The 20,167-nt window shown below is 45.9% G+C and overlaps 1 protein-coding gene across 4 annotated transcripts in view; it reads right to left on the bottom strand.

Annotated features, from left to right (window-relative positions):
• LOC138923017 (rho GTPase-activating protein 20-like) overlaps positions 1-20,167 on the bottom strand; it is a 93,065-nt gene that overhangs the window by 38,271 nt on the left and 34,627 nt on the right. For 3 of the 4 annotated variants that reach the window (XM_070259542.1, XM_070259543.1, XM_070259544.1), the window contains exons 3-4: positions 6,564-7,182; positions 5,457-5,624 (exon numbers count right to left, since the gene is read on the bottom strand). In XM_070259542.1, coding sequence (XP_070115643.1) covers positions 5,457-5,624; positions 6,564-6,628 — 233 coding nt within the window. In that variant the 5' untranslated portion in view covers positions 6,629-7,182. Of the gene's footprint in view, positions 1-5,456; positions 5,625-6,563; positions 7,183-20,167 lie in introns of those variants that run through there. The other variant, XM_070259545.1, reaches the window with a different exon arrangement.

Here is a 20,167-nt window from a genome sequence, read left to right on the forward strand (position 1 = left end):
CCTACCTGAAGGATGACCTAGATTCAAACGTTAGGGTACAGTGGATGCAAATACGCCTTGTGACACAGGTGGCTTCTTAGACATTTATTTCACATTTTTACCCTATGTTGATGTATTTGAAGATTTGTGTGAAACACAATCAATTCTCAGATAAAATAATTGTTCTAGATCGTAACTCTAAAAGCATTATGAAGCTAAAAATAGCCTACTGCCGATAGGAGAGACACGTGTCTACTTGTTTTTACAGATTTTAAAAGTTTTGTCATGTAGATGTCCATGTGTGGAGACACCTAAGGTACTGTGTGGAAAATTCCAAATATGTGCACCTGAAAGAGTCGTTTCTTTAATTCTCTCCAAAGTTCCATGAAGTCCCAAGATTATCCACTTCCTTGAAACCAAACCACGGAGTTGTCAAAAGCCCAGAGTATGGTTTTCAGTCTCCTATAACATTTATTGAGCTCCCACCACATGCCAAGCACTATTCTACATATTTTACAAAGATTACTTCACTTAATCCTCAATCCACTATATCTATTAGCTCCATTTTATAGATGAGGAAACTCACAGAGAGATTAAGAAAATTGCCAAAAGCAAGAGATGGGCTTTGAAGCCAGACAGCCTAAGTCATGAGCCTATGCTCACAAGCACTCGGCCTCCATGAGTGCTGACCTGGACAGTTCCATGTAGTGCCCTCCTCATCGTTCCTACCTCCAGCCTCCTTTCTCCCCCCAGAGCCATCAGGCTTTCTGACGGTATTGTTCTCTCATTTGAGAGTGAGAGGATCAATCTCCTGACATTCTATCAACAAAGCTAAATGCTAGCCTGGAAATACTGAAAATGTATTACAGCAAAGGCTTGTACTACAGTGGATTCTCCTGAGATCTCACCGCATTTCTCTGCTCTCAGTGTCTGACTCTTCAGATTATGTCAGTAGAAACGAGAAGGGATGAACCTTATGGAAACTGGCTCAAAGGGAGCAGGAGGAAAAAGGCAGTTTTTATTTCTATGGCATGGGCCCTTGCTATCGGTCTGCTAAGATGATGGTATCCCTCTTGCTTTCTTCTACCTCAACTTGGACAAGGGAGCGTGAGCCCCGGTGAACTGTGGAAAGTCACAGATTCTAGGGAGATTCCCCTCATTCTAAGGCACAGGTGTTCCCTTAGATGCTGGGAGTAGGGGTCATGGTATCTTCTGCAAGAATCTTTGTAATGCCACTGATAATAAGCTAATAGTCATCTTCATCTTTTGACCTAAACAAAATTGGATTTCGTTGTTTATATATTCTTTAATAACTAAATATGAGGACAGAGATGTCTGAGGGGGGTGTGAGCTAAGTAAGTACAGTCTCTTCCTTTCTGTACGTTCTCCATGGGCCTCTACGAGTATTAGTATCTTATGAAGTAGATGCTGTTTAAAAAAACAAGTCATAATTTCATTTGAAAAATAACCTCTTATTTAGCATTCTAATGAATATCAAAAATGTTAACAAAGTTCCCATCTGACTTTAATTCTTGAGAACCAAAGTTTCTAATGTAGTATGAAAAAAATCTCCAAATAATTTCCACTGACTGTTATTAACATCCAGCACAACGGGAGAAATATAATTTCCTCATGAAGAAAGGACATATAAATCCCCTTTATTATTACACACAAACTAAAGTTCATTTAGTCTGACTAACATATATGCAGCAGTCAGTCAACTATTTACTCCCTTTGTGTTGGTTTCTGTAGCATCAACCTGGAGAAGAAAGAGTTTCCAACTGAAGCCTCAAGACACACTGAGGAAAAACGGAACCTAAGTCACTCCACCCCCTTCCCTGAGTAGAAAAAGCAGGCACTAAACTCAGGTGATTAACTTGAACAGATCGATCCAGGACATAACACAATCCTCCATCTGAGAGTGAGGCATGACAGAAAGGAAAAAAGCGACTTGTTGCAGGTGGCTATTTCATTGAAGTTGTTATTTCTTGGTAGGAAAAAAATAAATAAATTTTCTCATATGAACAGTAATCACGAATGTCCCCAAATGTTTACTATGGAAATGATCTAGTAGCCAGCTTTCTAAAAGCTGTGGTAAACTCTTGTACAAGGTGGCAGCATTGAGTACTGCTTGCTTCCTGCTATGGACTGAATTGTGTCCCCAACTCCTACCCCACTCCCCACCCTCCAATCCATACCTTGAAGCCCTAATAGCCAATATGTCAGTTTTGGGAGATAAAGCTTATAGGAGGTAATTAAGGTTAGATGAGGTCATAAGAGTGGGGTCCTAATCCAATAGGATTGGGAGGAAGAGAGAGAGCTCTTTCTCCACAGGCACACACTGAGGAGAGGCATGCGAGCCCATGGGGAGAAGGCGGCCATCTGCAAGCCGGGAGGGGAGCTCTCATGAGGACCCAACCCTGCTGACAGCCTCATCTCAGATTTCCAGTCTCCAGAACCATGACAAATTTCTGTAAATAAATAAATTTCTTTTCTGTGTGGTGAGGAAATGACTAACTCTCATCTGCTTGGTACCTGGTGAGAAATGGAACAGAATGCTCAGGGAACTGAAAAACAAATGAGAAGTCTAGCTATCAAAAAGAAAATCAGAGGCCAAAATAAAGATAAGAAAATATATTTAAGATGAGTGAAATTGCTTCCAGCTGTAGCCTTGGAGATGGTGATGTCATAAAGAGGACAGAGAGGAAAAGACTCTGTCCAGGGCTTGGCATGATGGCCACTGGAAGCACTAATAATAAATAAATGAATCTCTGTAAATACATTTCTGTGGTTTAAGCCAAGCAGTCGATGATATTTGGTTTTGGTAGCCTGACCAGATGAAGACAGTTACCTTATCAAAAATCTCTGCTCTCTCTATATCAAGGTCTTCTGAAGCAAATCAAATGCCTTAGATCACCTACACTTTCCAACATTCCCAATGGATGTAGAAAGCATATAAAAGTAATCTTGCAGGAACTGAGTCTCATAAACAAGAATATTATTGAATAAATTGATAGAGATTGTGTCACATTATGAAACCCTTGAGCAGACACAGAGAGCTCTCTGAAAAGCAGTATGTGAAAGATGGTGGGCATCTTCTGTGATAATGGACCAACCAAAATAAAAATTCAGCTCTGAAATGGATGCAATTTGCTAGGAGAAAAGAACACTGTATCAATATAAAATGTTTTTAGCAGAGTACTGTAGGTTCTATCAGACCCATTCAGAGGTTAGCAGTATCTGAGAAAACAAAGGTCTCCTACTCTCCTAAATACTGTAATAATTACAAAGGTGAAAAGAAAAGTGAAGGAGAACGTATTCCCCTTAAAAATTGAATGTGAGTGGTCTGCAAAGTCCTGACAAGCAGGAGATGAGTGTTGTGGTTGCTTGCTTTTGTGTGTCTCAGGTTGAGCACAGAGGAATACAACATGGTGTGACAGGAAGAGCATGGCCTTGGGATGAAGGCAGACCTGCAGTGCAGTCTCTCCCACCATTTTCCTGTGTATGACATCGGGCCAGTTCCTGAGCCTTCCTCAGTCTTTGTCTTCCTATCTGAAGCCTGGAGATGATAACAGTACCTGCCTTGGAGGGCTATTGGGGAAACTAAATAAGCCATCTGTGATGCTCCTCATGTGGTCCCAAGAATGCATCCAAGAAATTTCAGTTTCCTATACTAACCTTGCTTAAATAAAGAGATTGGTAACTAGTCTACACTTTTAAAAATAATGCCTCATTCCTCTATCAGGAGCAGAGTGCCTTGAATGGACCTCATGCCAAGCCCTGGACAGAATCTTTTTCTCTCTGTCCTCTTTATGACATCGTCATCTCCAAGCCTACATCTGGAGGCAATTTCACTCATCTTAAATATATTTTATCGTCTTTATTTTGGCCTCTGATTTTTTTTTTGATAGCTAGACTTCTCATTTGTTTCTCAGTTCCATTTCTCACCAGGATGTGAGGTAGCCATTTCCTCACCACAAAGGAAAGGTTGATTTCAAGGATGAGAGAGAAACTAGTTGATTGTGGTGTGTTCTGTGAAATCCAGACAAAAGAGAGAACAGAGGCAGCAGCACCACAGCTTGGGTAAGAGACTGTGTGCTGAAATTAACAGACCTAGCTTCAAACGTGGACTCCACTAATTGCTAAGGTGGTGACCTGGGGAAAGGCAGCAGACCTCCGGGCATCAAGGTCCTCCATAAGATAAGGAAAATGAGCCTATCTCACTGGGTAGTTGCAAGGGTCAGACAAGATTCAGTACATAAAGCCTCAGCATAATTCCTGACAGAAAAAAATTCTGATAAATCATGCTTCTTATTATTAACGTCGCTCAGATTAAATATAGCATTTTGCAAAGTCGGTACTTGCGTGTCTTACCTATGACATGGCGTAACTAACTGAGAGCTAGTGGTGAGGGCAGCCAAGAAAAGAGTTTTCATTTTCTCTAGTAATGAAAAAGCTTCTTGATAGTTTGTTTGGTGAAATATTCTTTGTCTTTTATGGTGTTTCATAAATCATGAAAACAGAGATGAAGAAAGTAAACAGATGACCTTGCATCCACCTACCGTTAGACGTTAATTGAGCAATTACCATGTTCTAGGCTGGATATTGGTTACATTTGTGTCCAGGGTTGGGAAGAAAGTGCATCCATTTGGTTCTGTCTCCAACATATGTTCCAAATCTGTCTGCTGCCTCTTCTCACTGCCACTCCCAAGATGGAGTCCCTGTCATATTTCACCAGAACCACTGCCTCCCTAACTAGTCTCCCTGCGTCCACTCTTGCTTACCCACCAATCTGCTATCTAGCAATAGGCAGAACAATATGCTAAAAATATAAACCAGATATGGTCACTTGCTTAATTAAATACGCTTCAGCATAATATTTCAACCTTTGTTGTGGCCTGTGGAGACCCTGTGTGGCTGGACCCCTGACCACAGTATCTTACCTGATATTGTGCCCCACACTGCAGGCTCCAGTCACATCAGCCTTTCCTGAACCCCTCCCTCCAGAGGGCTGAGTTGCACCCACTGAGTCCTGCTGGTCCCTCACTCTAGAAGGCTCAGCCACCTAGTCTAGGAATGCGGCTGCTTCTCACCCCATAGGTTTGGTTTAAATGCTGCCACCTCGGAGAGAACTTCATAGACAGCCCCTCTCTAGGATGGTCCCATTTTCTTCTCCACATGGTACCCTCTTCTCTCTCTTATGAGAAGCACTAACTTCAATGTGTAATTTCCCTCCTCTTATTTTTATCATCTGTCCGGAAGCTCCAGGCAGGAGAGACCCTGCCTGTCACATTCTCAATCGTGTTCTCTACAGGGACACGGCACAGAACAAGACCTCTGTCGATACTTGTTGACTAAAGGGAGGATCAAAACATTTGCAAAAGCAAAAGAAGAAATCCACTTAATATTTTCCCACAGTAAGGGTTGGTGAAAACACAATCTGATGGTAATCAGGAGAGCCTGTAGTGTACACGTACTTGGTGTTAGTTATCAGCAACAGATCGCTGAGCAAGAAGAGGTGTCGCTTCTGCCTCCTCCACCCTCTTTTGAGTTCCACGGGGCCGTGGATCAGCAGAGTGCGACCGGCACTCTCAGATGACGTAGCATTTTCACTGTGGGTGTCCACCTCAACAGAAGAGCTTTCCCTGCAAAGCAACAAATGCCACAGGACAACCAGTCACCCATCAAATACCTGATAGAGTTTTGTGCCAAAGGTCAAGGTTAACACGACACTAAAAATTAGCCTCGATCCCCAAAACCGAACTCTATAGCTCAAATTCAAGTCTCCAAATTACAGAAAGCTATTAAAAAAGATGAGGGCACACAGGGAGTTGAGGTAGCTGGAGAACAGTTTCCAGGACATGCCCCGGAGCATGCCAACTCTTAGAGGTGGGGAGAAGGGGGCAGCAGCAAAGCAAAGATGGCCACGAGCTGTTGGGAAGGGGAGAACCAAGAGGCCAAAGGTTGAGAATATTACAAGAAGGTAAAAAAAAAAAAAAAAAATCCAAAACCCAGGACAATTTGTGGCCTGAGACAGATAAAATAAAGTGACCTAGAGATTTGTGAAAAAGTAATTACAATTTAGTTTCATGTTAACATAAAAATTTAGATAACTGAAGATTCTGGAAAATTGACTCCAATCGTAGCTAAATCAGTATTCAAGTTTTGGGGGGAAATTCTCAAAGATCAGCAAATAATACTGGAAACATCAATAAGTTTCTAAACACAACAGGGTCTTAGATATTATTTTGTTGAGCTTATAACCTCTAAGCTATGACTCTTTGGTCATAAAAGGTAAAACAACTAAATTTCTCAGGACACAAAAACTCTTTCATGAATAGGGAGATATTGTCATAGGTCTACAGAAAATTCTCTCTCATGGAGCCAAGAAAGAGTCTCCCTTGAGTATGTAAAGCCTGCTTTCTGTACTCAGCAGCACTGAACCTTGTGAACATGAGTAGCTTTTCATGAAAGCAGTGCTGAAGGTAAGAATCAGTTCCCATGTTTTAGGAGAAACAAAACAGAACACTTCCTGTGACTGCTAGTCCCTTTGGACGATCAAGAGTAGTATATTCAAAGACTACCTGCGGAGGTGAAGCCTTGAACGACCGCCTGAAAGCTGAAAGCGCTTTTTGATTGACGAAAACATCCCGTTTTCTTCAATTCTTGGCACTGACTATCGAGCACGTCTACAGCACTTGGCAGAGCACTGTAAACTAGGCACTGAAGCCTGAGGATTCTGGAGTTGTCAAGGTCACCGGCTGTTATGACGTTAGGGTTCTAAGGCGCATGCCATAACTGACAAACTGACATATCTGTTTCCCTGGTTTTGCCTGCATCTTTTGAGTTTTTAAAACTAATCTATTTACTTTGAGATAATTGTAGATTCACAGGAAGTTGTAAGAAACAACCCAGAGAAATTACATCAACCTTTTACCTGGTTCCCCGAATGGTACTATCTCTCTAAACTATAGTACAATACCATAATTAAGATAGTAGCATTGATACAGTCAAGATACAGGACATTTATTTCCATCACCACAGGATCCTTTCTCTGCCCAGTCTCCATGATTTCTTCTGGTACCAGCATATCCAGTAATCGTCAACACTGAAGCGAGAGGTCAGGGTCCAGGAGAGTCTGGCTGTTTTTCCAGGAGATGCAGAGGGAGGGCAGCTGAGTCAGCACAGGCTGGGAGAGGGAACCTGCAGACACAGACAGGCATGGTTGCTGGGCAAGAATCATGGGAAATTTCTCAGAAGTCTAAGCAAGGGAGAAGTGATGTTGGGTGCTTCCCTCTGTCCCCAAAGCCTGTCCCCAACTGTGCAGTGAGAGAGGAGCACAAGGAGGAGGGGAGACCAGGCCATGGTGCACACATCCCCATGGTCTCCACCCTGTGCCATAGTAGGGGCTGCCCATGAAAATGGGTTTCCATCCAGTGACTGCCCAGCCCCTCCCTGAGCCCTGGTGCTGGAGCTCAGCTCACACCACACACTGAGGAGGATGGAGGTTGGCCTCACCCCTTGGGAGAGCCCTGGGAGGAAGCACCTACCGAGACAACACAAAGGTCCCTGCTCAGGGGACTCTGCCAGGCCAGAGAGGACAGAGCTTCTCAGCCTCCTTCAGTAAGCACAGGGTCCAGCCCCCAGGCCCAGGCTCCTTTGAGTGAATGGTCCTTGCTGAGCAGCTTTGTAGGGACCAAAGGGCTGTCCTGCACTGCCCCCTCCTGGTCACAGGACACACCCCTCACCAGGGCCAAAGCCCTGAGAGCACAGCTGGTTTCTGCAGCTCACCAGGTCACTGTCTCTATTCACACATCCATGGTCTGATCATCTGTTAATGGCATTCACATACATTGGAGGCAATGACTCTTGTATCACTCTCTCATAAGGCAGTGCACATGGAAGGTGGAAAAATGTACAGAAATTGGAATTTAAAGTGTTTTAACCATGAGACAAGATGTTGCAAACATCATATCCCTTCATTTTAATGTGGTTTAGGGAGCGCATCCATGTTCAGTGTTCCATCACTTGTGCATAAAGCAATGAATTCCAAATAATCTCACATAACCTTATCTGTGTTTTAAACTCCAATTTTTAGGTAATCTATTGCCTGTACTAGTGAGAAATCAAAGAAGCACAATGAATCCTAATATTTGAGCTGTGCAGCTCCCATCACGCCATCTTGTATTAGAGTAAAGTCCAACCTGGCAGAGAAAGTCTTAGACCCTCATTTGTTGGCTTCTGTCATCCATCTCTCCCTGTTCAGAATCATCTCTTCTATGGACACACAGCTTACCAACCCCATCATCCTCTCTTCACAGGTTTTCCCACTAGGGTCCTTCATAGGATTTTGGGTTAAAAAATTGAGTATTAAAATTTCATTGATCTTGTGCTGGATCATGAGCTCTACATTTAACATCTTGTTAATAAATGTCTATCATTAGGGGCCGGCTTCATGGCCGAGTGGTTAAGTTCGCGTGCTCTGCAGCGGTGGCCCAGTGTTCGGATCCTGGGCGCGCACAGCTCGTCGGGCCACGTTGAGGCGACGTCTCACATCCCACAACTAGAAGGACCTGCAACTAAGATATACAACTGTGTACAGGGGGTTTTGGGAAATAAGGCAGAAAAAAAAAAAAAGATTGGCAACAGTTGTTAGCCCAGGTGCCAATCCTAAAAAAAAATGTCTATCATACATGTTCTTAAGTGGAATGCTATTTGACTTCTATCAAGTTTACCCACACTCTGCAGTTTATTTGCTCATGGAGCTTGTTCCCCCTTCCGCCTGCTCCCCATGGTTTTTTCCTCAGTCCCTGCAGGCCCAGCGCATCCTTCTCTTTCTCTGCGTGAAGCCGTGGAACCCAGTCCATCTCCCTGGTCACTGTCCCCAGGGTCAAGGGGGAGTTTCTCTTCTGTCCTATAGACAATGAGATCACCATTATTACTTAACCTCTACTCTTAATTCGACTCAGAACTCCAGGCTCAAGCTGTCCAGAAAGCAGAAATCATTATCTTTGCCTCAGATCTGCTCTTCAACAAGGTTTGAAATTCAGGAGAATTCAAATACTCTTTCAGTAAACACTTGCTGAGTTTGTCCTTTGTGCCACAGTTTTCTGGGCTCTGTAGATACAGCAGTGACATAAGAGGGGAAAACTCCTATTCACATGGAAGTTAGATCCCAGCAGGAGAAAGAGGCAGTGCATAGACTCGCATAATTCCTCTGGGCATCTGGAGCCTGCTCCTGCTGGCTGAGAGCCCCTCATCTCCCTCAGGACATGGACACTGAGATTCTCTGTGCTCTGTCCCCAGCCTCCCCTCAGCTGCACATGGCTCTGCCCCATTCCAGGTACCACGTGCAGGAGCCCAGCCCTGCTCCCCCAGCCTTGCAGAGTCCCTCAGTGTGGCCTCATCCCACAGTTTGCCCACTGTATTCCATTCTTCACTCTGTATTTAGAGCGATATTTCAAGCGCATCTATCTGATAAAGGCACCTCCCTGCTTAAACGTTTCACACAATTTCTCTCACTGTCAAGATTATGTAAAGCTGTTGAGTGTCACATTCAAAGTCTCTGTATAAGTGACCATCTTTATTTCCGACCTCTTGGCTCACCTCTCCCCTGGAGCCTATACAAAAGCACAAGTAGGGCCCCTTTGCTAAGAGGATGCTTAACCCTGAAACCCAGTGTCACCTTCTCCTTTTGGTACTTCTGGTCCTCCTTTCCCACCGCTGTCCCCTTCCATCAGGACCAGGCTCACACATCACCTGCTGGAGATACTGACCATGCTGAGATGAGCAAATACCTGTTTTTATTATAATAATTTACTAGGAAATTTCCACACTTACATCTGATCCCATTGTGCATATTCTCTTAGATAAAATTTAAGCATAGAAATACTGAACAAAGAATGCAGTTATGATTCTTATCATCATTTTGTTTTTCTGATTAGTTTACCCTGTTTACATTCCCTAAAGAAGTGGATGTATATTATGTTATTACTTTTTATTTAAACATTTCATATTTCCAATTTGGTTGGTGGAGTATTATCCTTGGACTGAGTCAGACATCTAGGATAAAGGGTTGTAAGAAGAGATTTTATAGCATTTGAATTCCAGAACAACTTTACTATGACGATCTGTAAAAATGTGACCCATTAGAGAGCCTGGAGGACTATTCCTCATGATCATTTAATTTAAAAACTGTGACAGACAAGGATGTCCCTGCGTGTGGGGAAGCTCATAATCTAGAACGTCCTCTGCAGGACCAAGGATGCTGCTCTCATAGCAATTCTAACAGATCGCTTCTTCTGATGTGTGACGTTTGTTTTATCTCTGTTTTAAATAGAGAAATTCTAACATAAAGTGACTTAGAATAATGATTTTTGATGATTTATTTATTTCCTGTCTTCTGTCAGGGAATGGGACTTCCCTTTGATTCCAGTTTCCTGAGAGATTGTTTCAAAATCACAAACAAGTTCTGAAATTTTATCAAATTCTTTTCTGTTGAAATAGTCACTGGCTTTTCTTTAATTGATCACAAGCCTGTGGTCTGGAAATAGTGACCACTGGCCACTGACTCGTCCCATATGAAAAACTCAATCTGATTTGAATCATAGTCATCAATATAAAAGTTAAAATCATAAGAGTTCTAGAAAAAATACAGTAACATCTTCATGTCCTGGCAATAGACAAATTCTTCCTAGGTTGAACACAAAAATGACTAACCATACGAGAACAAAATACATTACCTAAAATTTTTAAATATCACTTAACAGGCGAGTGACATCAGCAAGATGATGGAATAGGCGGTCCCCCACTCGTGTCCTCACTCAGCAACCATGATTTGGCGGCCATCAATGGAGAAAAGTGCCTTTGTGGGAGCTTCTGGATCCAGGTAGGAGACTGTGAAATCCTGGTGGAACCCAAGGCTGAGGAGTGGTGTTTGAGAAGGCAGGCCCATGCTCAGGGGGTCCTGACCACAGGCCCAGATCAGTGCCATACCCCTGTGAACATGGCACATCTTTTTTTGTCTTCTTCTTGTCACCTGCACCATTTGTCAATGGACCCAGCAGGAGTCACTCCCATCTGTGCCTCAGTTAGCAGGCCTGACAACCGTGTCCCTGGCTGTGAGCCCTGAAGCAGCCCGTGATCCAGTTCCAGCCCCTCTTAGCCACAGTCCAGGAGCAGTCCTGCCCATCCAGGAACTGCACAAGACAAATGCTCATCAGTGCCCCTGGAGGCAGGCCTGCTGCCCTCAGTCTGAATGGGAATCTTGAGGCAGCCCTGTGCCCTGGCTCCAGCCCTGTGCAGAGTGGTCTGTGGGCAGGAAATGGGCTGGGGACAGGCCCATTTAAGCCCCAGGAAGCAGGCCTTCAGACTAATACCAGCTGTGGACCCTGAAGCAGACTTCTGTCTCAGCACAGCCCTTATCAGCTGTGACCCAGGGCCAACCCTGCCCAACAAGGAAACTGTCCAGTGCCCAGGGGGGAGCCACACCCATCCATCCACTATCTTCTCTTGATTTTGGGGTAAAGCATTGCCTAGATCCTCCTTCTCACTGCACTGAGGGGTTGTCTTTCTTGAAATGCATCCATCACACTTTGGTTTCTAGGAGAGTCTTCTTGATTTCTCCTACTAGACTCTGCTTGCCTGGGAAATGACGCCATCCTAACACCTGCTTCCAGGCACAGCCTTTCAGCCCCCACAGGGGATGACTGGGATCAGGATGTGTGGACCATCCTCCTGGACCCTGCCCAGTGGGAGAGCAGGCCCCCTCATATGAGGCCTGAGGTCCCATCTGGAGCCAAGTCTCAGCCTCTTCAGCCTGTCCTGTCTTGTTGGCCAATTTTCTTCCTCAAGAAAATAAGAAGAGAAGCCAAGTAGGCATTATCAATCTTTTTTACATAAAATAAACCTCTGGAAGCATTTTAACATGACCCCATTACAGAATCCCGCTCCTGAAGTTCAGATTAATTAATCTGGTAGAAAGGGTCATTTTCTGGCTTTTAAAAAGTGGAAAGTTTCTAATATGGGGGCAGCATTGAGAAGGAGGGGGCTGAGTTCATCCTTCGTGTTCTGTTCCTCTAACAAGATGCTGAAATTGAACAGGCACAGGTGAAGTTTTCATCAAATGTAAGAGGAGAGTAAACTAGAGATGCACAGGCCTGGCCTTCCTAATGAGTAGACACATTTGTCAGAGCTGATCATATCTCCTGAAAATGTGAGCTTCAAATAATCCTGTCTCAACTAGATGGAGCCATCATGTTGTCTCAATTGATTGAATCACCCGACACCCGCACTTTTCCCAAGAGCCCAGCCTCAGTTCCTCTTTTTCCCAACACCATCCTTCAATACTTCCTTCCTCCAAGACATGGGGAATCTGAACTTATTCCTCTATCCCACCTGCTCCACCGGTTAGCCAGACTCACAGTCTGACATTTGTGTCGTCCACAGTTCCTACCTAGTCCCTACCTACATCCAATCCTCCTCCTCCTTCATTTTCTATGCAGCACCTGGGCCTCATAAACAAATCACATACTGTTGATCCCCTGACAACCTCTCTAATGCTCCCATCTCCACCCCACCAAGCTCACCCCTCCTTACTCTCCCAAAACAGCTTTCCTATACAGTATATTTTGCTTGTTTGTACTCTCTCTTCCCCTAGACAGTGTCACCACTCTGAGCATGTGAACCCTTCCTATCTTGTCCACCTACTATCCTGAGCCCCTACACCCAAGTCTGACCCAAATTAGGTGTTCAGTAAATGGTGTGGATGCACATAATATGGAGAGTCAACTAGCCTGAGTCAAACAGAGCTGGACTTTGTTTCCCTGATTCTGCCCTGACTCCCTGATATGGACTGAACTGTGTCCCTCAAAATCCTAGGTTGAGACCCTAACCCTGATGTGACTGTCCCTGGAGATAAGGCATTGAAGGAGGTAATTAAGGTAAATGAGGTCATGAGGGTGGTGCCCAAACAAGTGGGGCTGGTGTGTTTATAAGAAGAAGAAGAGAAACCAGGGATGAGCACACAGAGAAAGGTCCCTGTGAGGACACAGTGAGAAGGCAGCCACGCGCAAGCCAAGGAGAAACCAAACTGCCGTCACCTTGATCTTGGACTTCCAGCCTGCAGAAATGTGAGAAAACACATCTGTGGTTAATCCACCCCATCTGTGGTGTTATGTTATGGCAGCCCTGGCAGACTCACACACCCCTGGTGGACTCTGTCCCCAGGGCAGCCTGCCCCAGCATCCAGGAATGTCTGCTCGATTAGAGAAAAACAGACAATGGATTGAAAGCAAGGACAAGCAGTGGTGGCAGTAATTGAAAGACACAGACTCTTTTCCTCTTATGTGATGTCTTCCTTGTTAGAGATTAAGCAGCGTGTCTCCAACACTCCAAATCTTTGCTTCAGAGGTCCTATTCCTGGTGGAATGGAAGTACTTTGATTTTTGCTACACTCTTCTCTTGGACCAATCCTTACCATTCACTGGTCTCCTCACTAATGTATGAGTTGAATAGAATATTTCACATGGCTCATTCTCTACTTGTATGAGTGAACCGTTCACTTTTCTGAGTCAGGCTAACTCTGATCCAAGCTCCAGGACACAGAAGAGGAACGTAACTGGGACAGAGCCCCTGAGACCTGGGCCCTGTGAGGGGGAGAATCTCAGAAATCAGCCCTCAGTGACCTGAGGAATCACTTGTTTGGGGGAACATGACAGAAGGGCTCTGGACTGGAGTGTGTGTCTAGACATCCATGAGCTGGGCCTCTAGGACAGGTCCTCACCTGAGAGAGGAGGCACTTGCAGGGGAGGAGCCCGGTGATGGCAGGCAATGGCCACTAGTGTGGGTTCTTGAGATGTAATCGCCCTTCTCACTCCCTCTGGGAAGAGGACATCCTCATGAGGGAGTTTTGCCCCCTTCTCCTTCTCCAGAGAGTATTGAATTTCAGCCTGGGGCCTCCCTGATTGGAGTTGGTGTCATTTCATCTGAGACTGACCCTTTGCAGAACATTAGAAAGACCAGGGCACCAAAAGCAGAGTCTTATGAGACAGTGTCCTCTGCCCAGCTCCTAGTGTGCACAGTAGTTGACCCAACATGAACTAATGACGAGGGTGGAGAGCAGATGATGCACATGCTGGGACCACTGAGGGAAACCTTCTGTCCTTTCCTCTCCTCTCTGACCCCAAATCTCCCAGTCATGTGGTGAGCCTGTGATTTGCCCCAGCTCCAGCCCCAGGGACAGGCCTTTCATTTTCCAAACCAATCAGACAATCCCCTCCCTGCTCACCATGATGGAGTCAGGGGAGACAGTGTGAGGTATCTCTTCCAGTCCCGTCCTCATGAAGTCTGAGATTCCTGTTCCATGGATCAGGGAGGGCAATCTCTCTCATTCAGGAGAGTTTATTGTGTGTGTGTGATGCCTGGGACTGCAGGGACATTTTTGACCCATGTGGGATATCAGCCTAGGGACATGTGAGATCATGGACATTGGACAACTCAGATAAATCTCAGAGAAGGAGGGAAGTCCATTGAGATGACGCACTTGACAACTACAACCTTCCTGTCACCACTGAACAAGGCAGGAAGGCTGTTGTCTATATTTCCATCACAAGGATGAGCTCAGGACCTCAAACCCCCATGTGTGTCCATAGACCATCATTCAGGAGGTACAGCTCACTCACATCTCACCCAGTCCCCGAGGACCAGCCTCCAAACCTCTTCCCTAAATCCCCTTCCTTCCCTCCAAAAAACATGCGGCATCTGACCGAGGGAGAAGTGGGCTGGGTGGAGGCCCTGAGGCTCTGGGACCCTGGCATGGAGGTCACTGGACATGGGTCACAGACTCAGGTGGTGGCTGTTTTCCTAGCTGCCATCACCCCATGGAACCTCCAGCGACTGGCCCACAGCGCCTCCTGCTGCCCCAGCCCTTATTCCTCTCGGCCTGACATGAGGGGTTAGGAGCCCCTCAGACAGAGATCCCCTGCCTCCACCCCTGGCTCAGCTTCTGCCTCTCACTCCCCACAGGAAGGGGCCACACCCAGGCCTTGCTCAGGCTGCAGCCTCTTGGTCACATTCAGCTCAGAATTCACTGCTGTGGCCTTCTCGCTGAGGACCATCCACAACTGTCTCCACTGTCCCCATACTGATTCCACTGCTGGGCTGAGGTGGGGTGTCATAACCCATCCCCAGCGCAGGGAATAAAAACACAAAGGCACCACAGATCTGACCCTGTGCACTCACAGTTTGGGACCCAAGAAATTTGGTCTCTGTCTCTCTTTCACTCTGTTTTCTCTCCAGCCTCTCCTTCCTGTCAAGCTGAGCCTCAGTCCTCGCTCCCTATGGGCAGAGGCTCCAGAACAACATAAGCAAGGAAGTGCTGAAGGGAGGACGTCATTGTCCCCACAGTGGGTGCTGCTCCAGTGCGGCCCCTCAGATATCAGAGGGAGGGATGTGTTAGCAGCAAATGCCAGTTAGTGGGCAGCACACGGGGTCACTGTGCCTGGTCCATGTCAGGCTCTGCAGTGGTGGCGTGTCACGTGCACCGTGACCTCTGCTTACGCTAACCCACACTTTCTCAAGGGGAAACATGTATGAATAAGTCACAACATAAATAATAAAGGTGCCCATATAACCTGTCTACTCACTGCTGACATTTTTACTCTGTTTTCATGTAAGGAAACATTCCACCATTTGTTCAATTTTTTATTTTATTACGTGCTGAAATTTGTAATTGTTTTTCTACAGATATGGTCAAATTTTTAATTTTTTATACTGGAAACAGAATCATATACATTTTGAACTACATTTTAGATTACATACTTTTAACATGAGATACTATGTTTATTCATTGTGACTCAGATAATTTTTTCATTCATCCTAATTAATTTTCAGTACAATCTCTAGACTTCTAGGTACATACTTATAGCTTTCATAATTAAAATCTAACTCTTCATATTTAAATGTTTTCTCTTTTTTTCTATTCTTGACTTGACACAAATCTCAGGGTAAACCTTTCAGAAGAGCTGTGTCGGCAGTCATCACGTGGGGTCCAAGACCGAAATGGAACAATTCTAGTCTTCTCTGTTCTGGGATAATGCTTTTCTCTGGTTTAAAGATACACCATCCTTAAGCCATTGAGGAAGTAGTCCTTATTGCTTTATTTCTATATTTATTTTTACAAAGGCAGGCATGGAGATGAATTTAATTGTCATCTTCTTAAGCGTTTATTGAAAACGTCACCTGTGTTTTTCTACTTAAACCTTTGCAATGAGAAAGGAGACAAAAAAGGATGGTTTTGAAACAAATCCACTCATTTCACTCTCACGATTGAGTCCCACTTCTGTCTCTCTTGGCTTATGGTAAACTTTTACATCCACTAATTCTGTGTTTGATTTCCAACACCAGCTGTGGAGTCTTCTTTTCCATTTCCAGAATCTTCCAGGGAACTGACAGACCTAAGGCCTGTGCCTTCATTGAGTGATAAATGATGAACAGTGGTCTCTTCTTTGCCTTGATAAACTCTCACCGATTTCTCCTGATCTGGCTAGAGAAACACACGTTTGCAGTCTTGACGCAGTCCTGAGGTCAGGGACACAAACTGTCCCGAGGATGTGGACACAGAGGCGTCAAGGTACCCTCTTTCCCTCCGCCCAAGTGGGTCCTGTGACTCTCGGAGCAGCCTTGACCCTGGGTTCCTGTTCATGCAGGAAGGTCAGTCCTCACAAGGGAGCCTGGGGTCTGAGGGCAGGGAGCCCCCAGGGAGCAAGATGCACAGAGCTGAGGGTCAGGCCCAGGGGATCAGGTTGGAAGTTACTGCTCCTGGCCTCAAGAGGACAGGAAGAGGGCCACCATCCTGGGATTGGGTAAAACAGGAAAATAGAGGCATATTTTGGGTTTCTGACAAAGATCTGGGATTGGATTTCATGGGTTCCTTGTGGTGAGATACTGGCAGGTTCTTAACTCGGCTGGACACATTGGCATCACCCTTCTGTTGACTCTTCCGTCAATTATCTAGAGAGAATTTGTGCCCTGAAAAGAAAGCTTCTGTCTGTGCAGCAGTGATGAGGGTGAGAACAGGCTGTCACGAATGGCGCAGCCATCCTCAGAGCCGCAGCTCCCACAAAGTCTCCAGACATTCAGGGATGGCAGCAGATGAACAGCAGAGTCACCCGGATGTAGACTCAGATGAGGAAGTGACCAGAGAGTGACGGGCTCACAGGGGGAGGGGGAGGGGCTGCATCGTGATTCCTCACAGATCTGGACACTGTGTCAAGATCATCTCATGTCTGGTCCCAGTGGCCAACCCCGTCCTAGGACAGGATCTAAGAGACCCTCAGGAAGCTTTCCTGCCAGACCTGAAGCCAGAGGGTCTGTCTCAGATGCTGTGAGAAAAGAACACCTGGGTCCACGTTTCTAGGGCTTCTGCCTGGATGCTGTTGTCGCCAGGCCACACTGATCATCTCAAGGTGCTGCTTTCTCTGCTGTGGATGATCCTGTTCCTGAGACCTGACCCGACACCACAGATGGATGTGTGAGCACAGCTTGGAAGCAGGAGCCTGAAATACATAAAAGATGGAGAAGGGGAGGTTTGGGGTCCCTGCTCATGTTGTCCACAGCCTGACTCACTTGAGGATTCACAGCAGACGTTTGGGATTGCCAGAGAGGATGATAAGTGAGGGGGAAATTGCAAAGATAACGGAGTCACCCAGTATGGGAGCCACAAAACCTGAGCATTGACTGAAAAGAAAGCTCTGGCTGTGGAGACTGTGAGGGGAGGAGCTCCCAACTCATGTTTCATGTCTTCACTGATCAGGTGAGGAGACACTCTGCAAATTTAATAATAATGCTACAAAGTCAGCCCCTCGTTAGCACTGAAGGGGGGTTGACTCTTGCTGCCCAAGGAGTGTGACTCTCGGTCCCCAGCCCTCCCACACTGGAAGAGCACTGTGGCATCTGGGTTGTGCTGGTTAGTGATGCTAAGCTTCACCATCGACTTGGAAACCAGAGCTGTTGGCCGAGGGCCATGTGGAGACCGAGAAGAGAACTGAGGTTGTGAGAGTGTGGCTGTTCCGATGGGTCTGGAGCTTTAACTGGATATCCCAGGGGCTGATGTGTCAAAATCACTCCATTCTATCCAGCGCTTTTTTCTGGGGCAGCAGATCTTGGCTTTCCATCCGGGAATCCCAGTCCTCGCAGGAGGCCAGCTCAGCAGGGAGAGAAGCAGAGTCCTGTGCGCACAGGACAGGTCCACGCTGCAGGGAGCAGGGCAGCCCTGGGCAGTGTGCCTACACGTGTGTCAGGGAGCCATTAAAGGTGTGGTGTTCAAGGTCAGTGAGAAACAGGGGGACCCAAGGCATGGTGAGGACAACCTGAACCCTGCCCCTTAAGGCCCCAAAGCTAAGGCACAGCTACCTCACATCTCTCATCCTCCTCCACACCCAGAGGGAAGGGAGGGGCCTGTGGAGGTTCATGTTATGTGTCAGCTTATGTATGCCATGATATTCGGTCAGGACACAGATATTTGGTCGTACATTACTCTAAGAGTTTCTGTGAATGCATGTTTTAAAAGAGATTAATAATTAAATCAGTAAACATTGATTGAAATTTATTACTATCCATAATGTGGGTGGGCCTCATCCAATCAGTTGAAGGACTTGATAGAGAGAAGACTGACCTCCCCTAGGAAGAGGGAATTCCGCCAGCTGACTGCCTTCAGAACCCAACTGTAACTTCTACTCTTCCTTCCCTGGGTCTCTAGCCTACCAGCCTTCTGCACATTTTGGACTTGCCAGTCTCTATAATCATGTGAAAAAATTTCTTAAAATAAATTTCCATAGATAGATACACACATACATACACACATAGGTAGATGGATAGACGATAGTCAGATACATACATAGATACATGGATAAAGAGAGAGAGAGACACATCCTACTGATTCTGTGCTCAGGAGAACCATAAGTCGTACACAGCCCTTCATCCAAATCTCTGCCTGCTCTTCGCTCGTTCTGGCCCTTTGCAGGGTCCTGTCCTGTGGAACAATCCGTGATACGTGGTGGCACAAGGGCAGCCTGTGCTCTGGGCCCTACACAGACCTCAGGAGGTCGTGGTCACAGGGAAGCAGAGGTCCAGGAATATTCCTGGATGGTTGTGCACTGTACACAACCCCACGAGACCAGGCTGTCGGCGCCCCATTTGTTGAAGGACGGATTCACACTCTTTCTGCGACAGGCCAGGCAGCTATCGCCAGTAATCCATGATTTTGTGAGAAGAGCCTTTGGGTTTCCTGTCCAGGATTCATGGATGCAGGTTCCACTTCTGAGCCTTGGAAATGATGTCAGGGACCCTGGGAGCACCTTCTTCTTTAGAGCCGCTGGGTCACAATCCTCATGCACAGGTGACAGATCAGAAGGTGCTCCTTGTGGTGAGGCAACAACAAGAAACCCATCACCCCCGGCGCACATGGTGGGTGCCAGCACGGGCTCAGGACCCAGTGGCATCCAGCCCTGGCCTGCTGCACCCACCCTCTGCCCGTCAGCCCTCAGAGAAGGTTCCCCACCTGGCCTCTGACTCTTCTGGGACTAACGCTGCTCTCCTTGCCTCACCTTGATCATCGAAAACAACCTCTCTGTTCCTGGAGTTCAAAGACGATGCTCCACCCCTCCCTTCCCAGATGGATCGGCTCCCCGGGAGGGAGAGAAGGAGCATCCCAGGGCTGTGCGCCATTTATGTCTGCTCTTAGCATTTTCTTTCTTTGCTGAGATCATCTCCCTCATGGTTCATCATGATTACATTTTACCTGAAGACCTTGCAGCGAGTCTTTGGATCATTTCGGGAAGAACTGTTATCTTAGTGACAGTCAGTTTTTTGACCCAGAAACTAGGAATATCTATTCATTCATTTATTTTTTAAATTTCTCTTGAAAGGTTTTGTAATTTTCAGTATACAAGATCTGCAATTTTTCTCAGATATATCCACGTTTCATTAAATATTACTAATGTTGTATGTTATTGTTTTTCTTTTAAAAATTGAAGGTTCATTACTGCTATATAGAATACAATTAATTTCTGCATCTTGGCATTTTATCACAAAATCCAAACTGAAACAGTCAGACCGGAAGCATATCGCAGTCACTCGACCCTGCGCTGGGCATGGGCAGACTCGATCTCTTTTGGCCTCCTCAAATGTC

The sequence above is a fragment of the Equus caballus genome, unplaced genomic scaffold (assembly GCF_041296265.1).
Source record: "Equus caballus isolate H_3958 breed thoroughbred unplaced genomic scaffold, TB-T2T haplotype2-0000437, whole genome shotgun sequence".
NCBI lineage: Eukaryota > Metazoa > Chordata > Mammalia > Perissodactyla > Equidae > Equus > Equus caballus.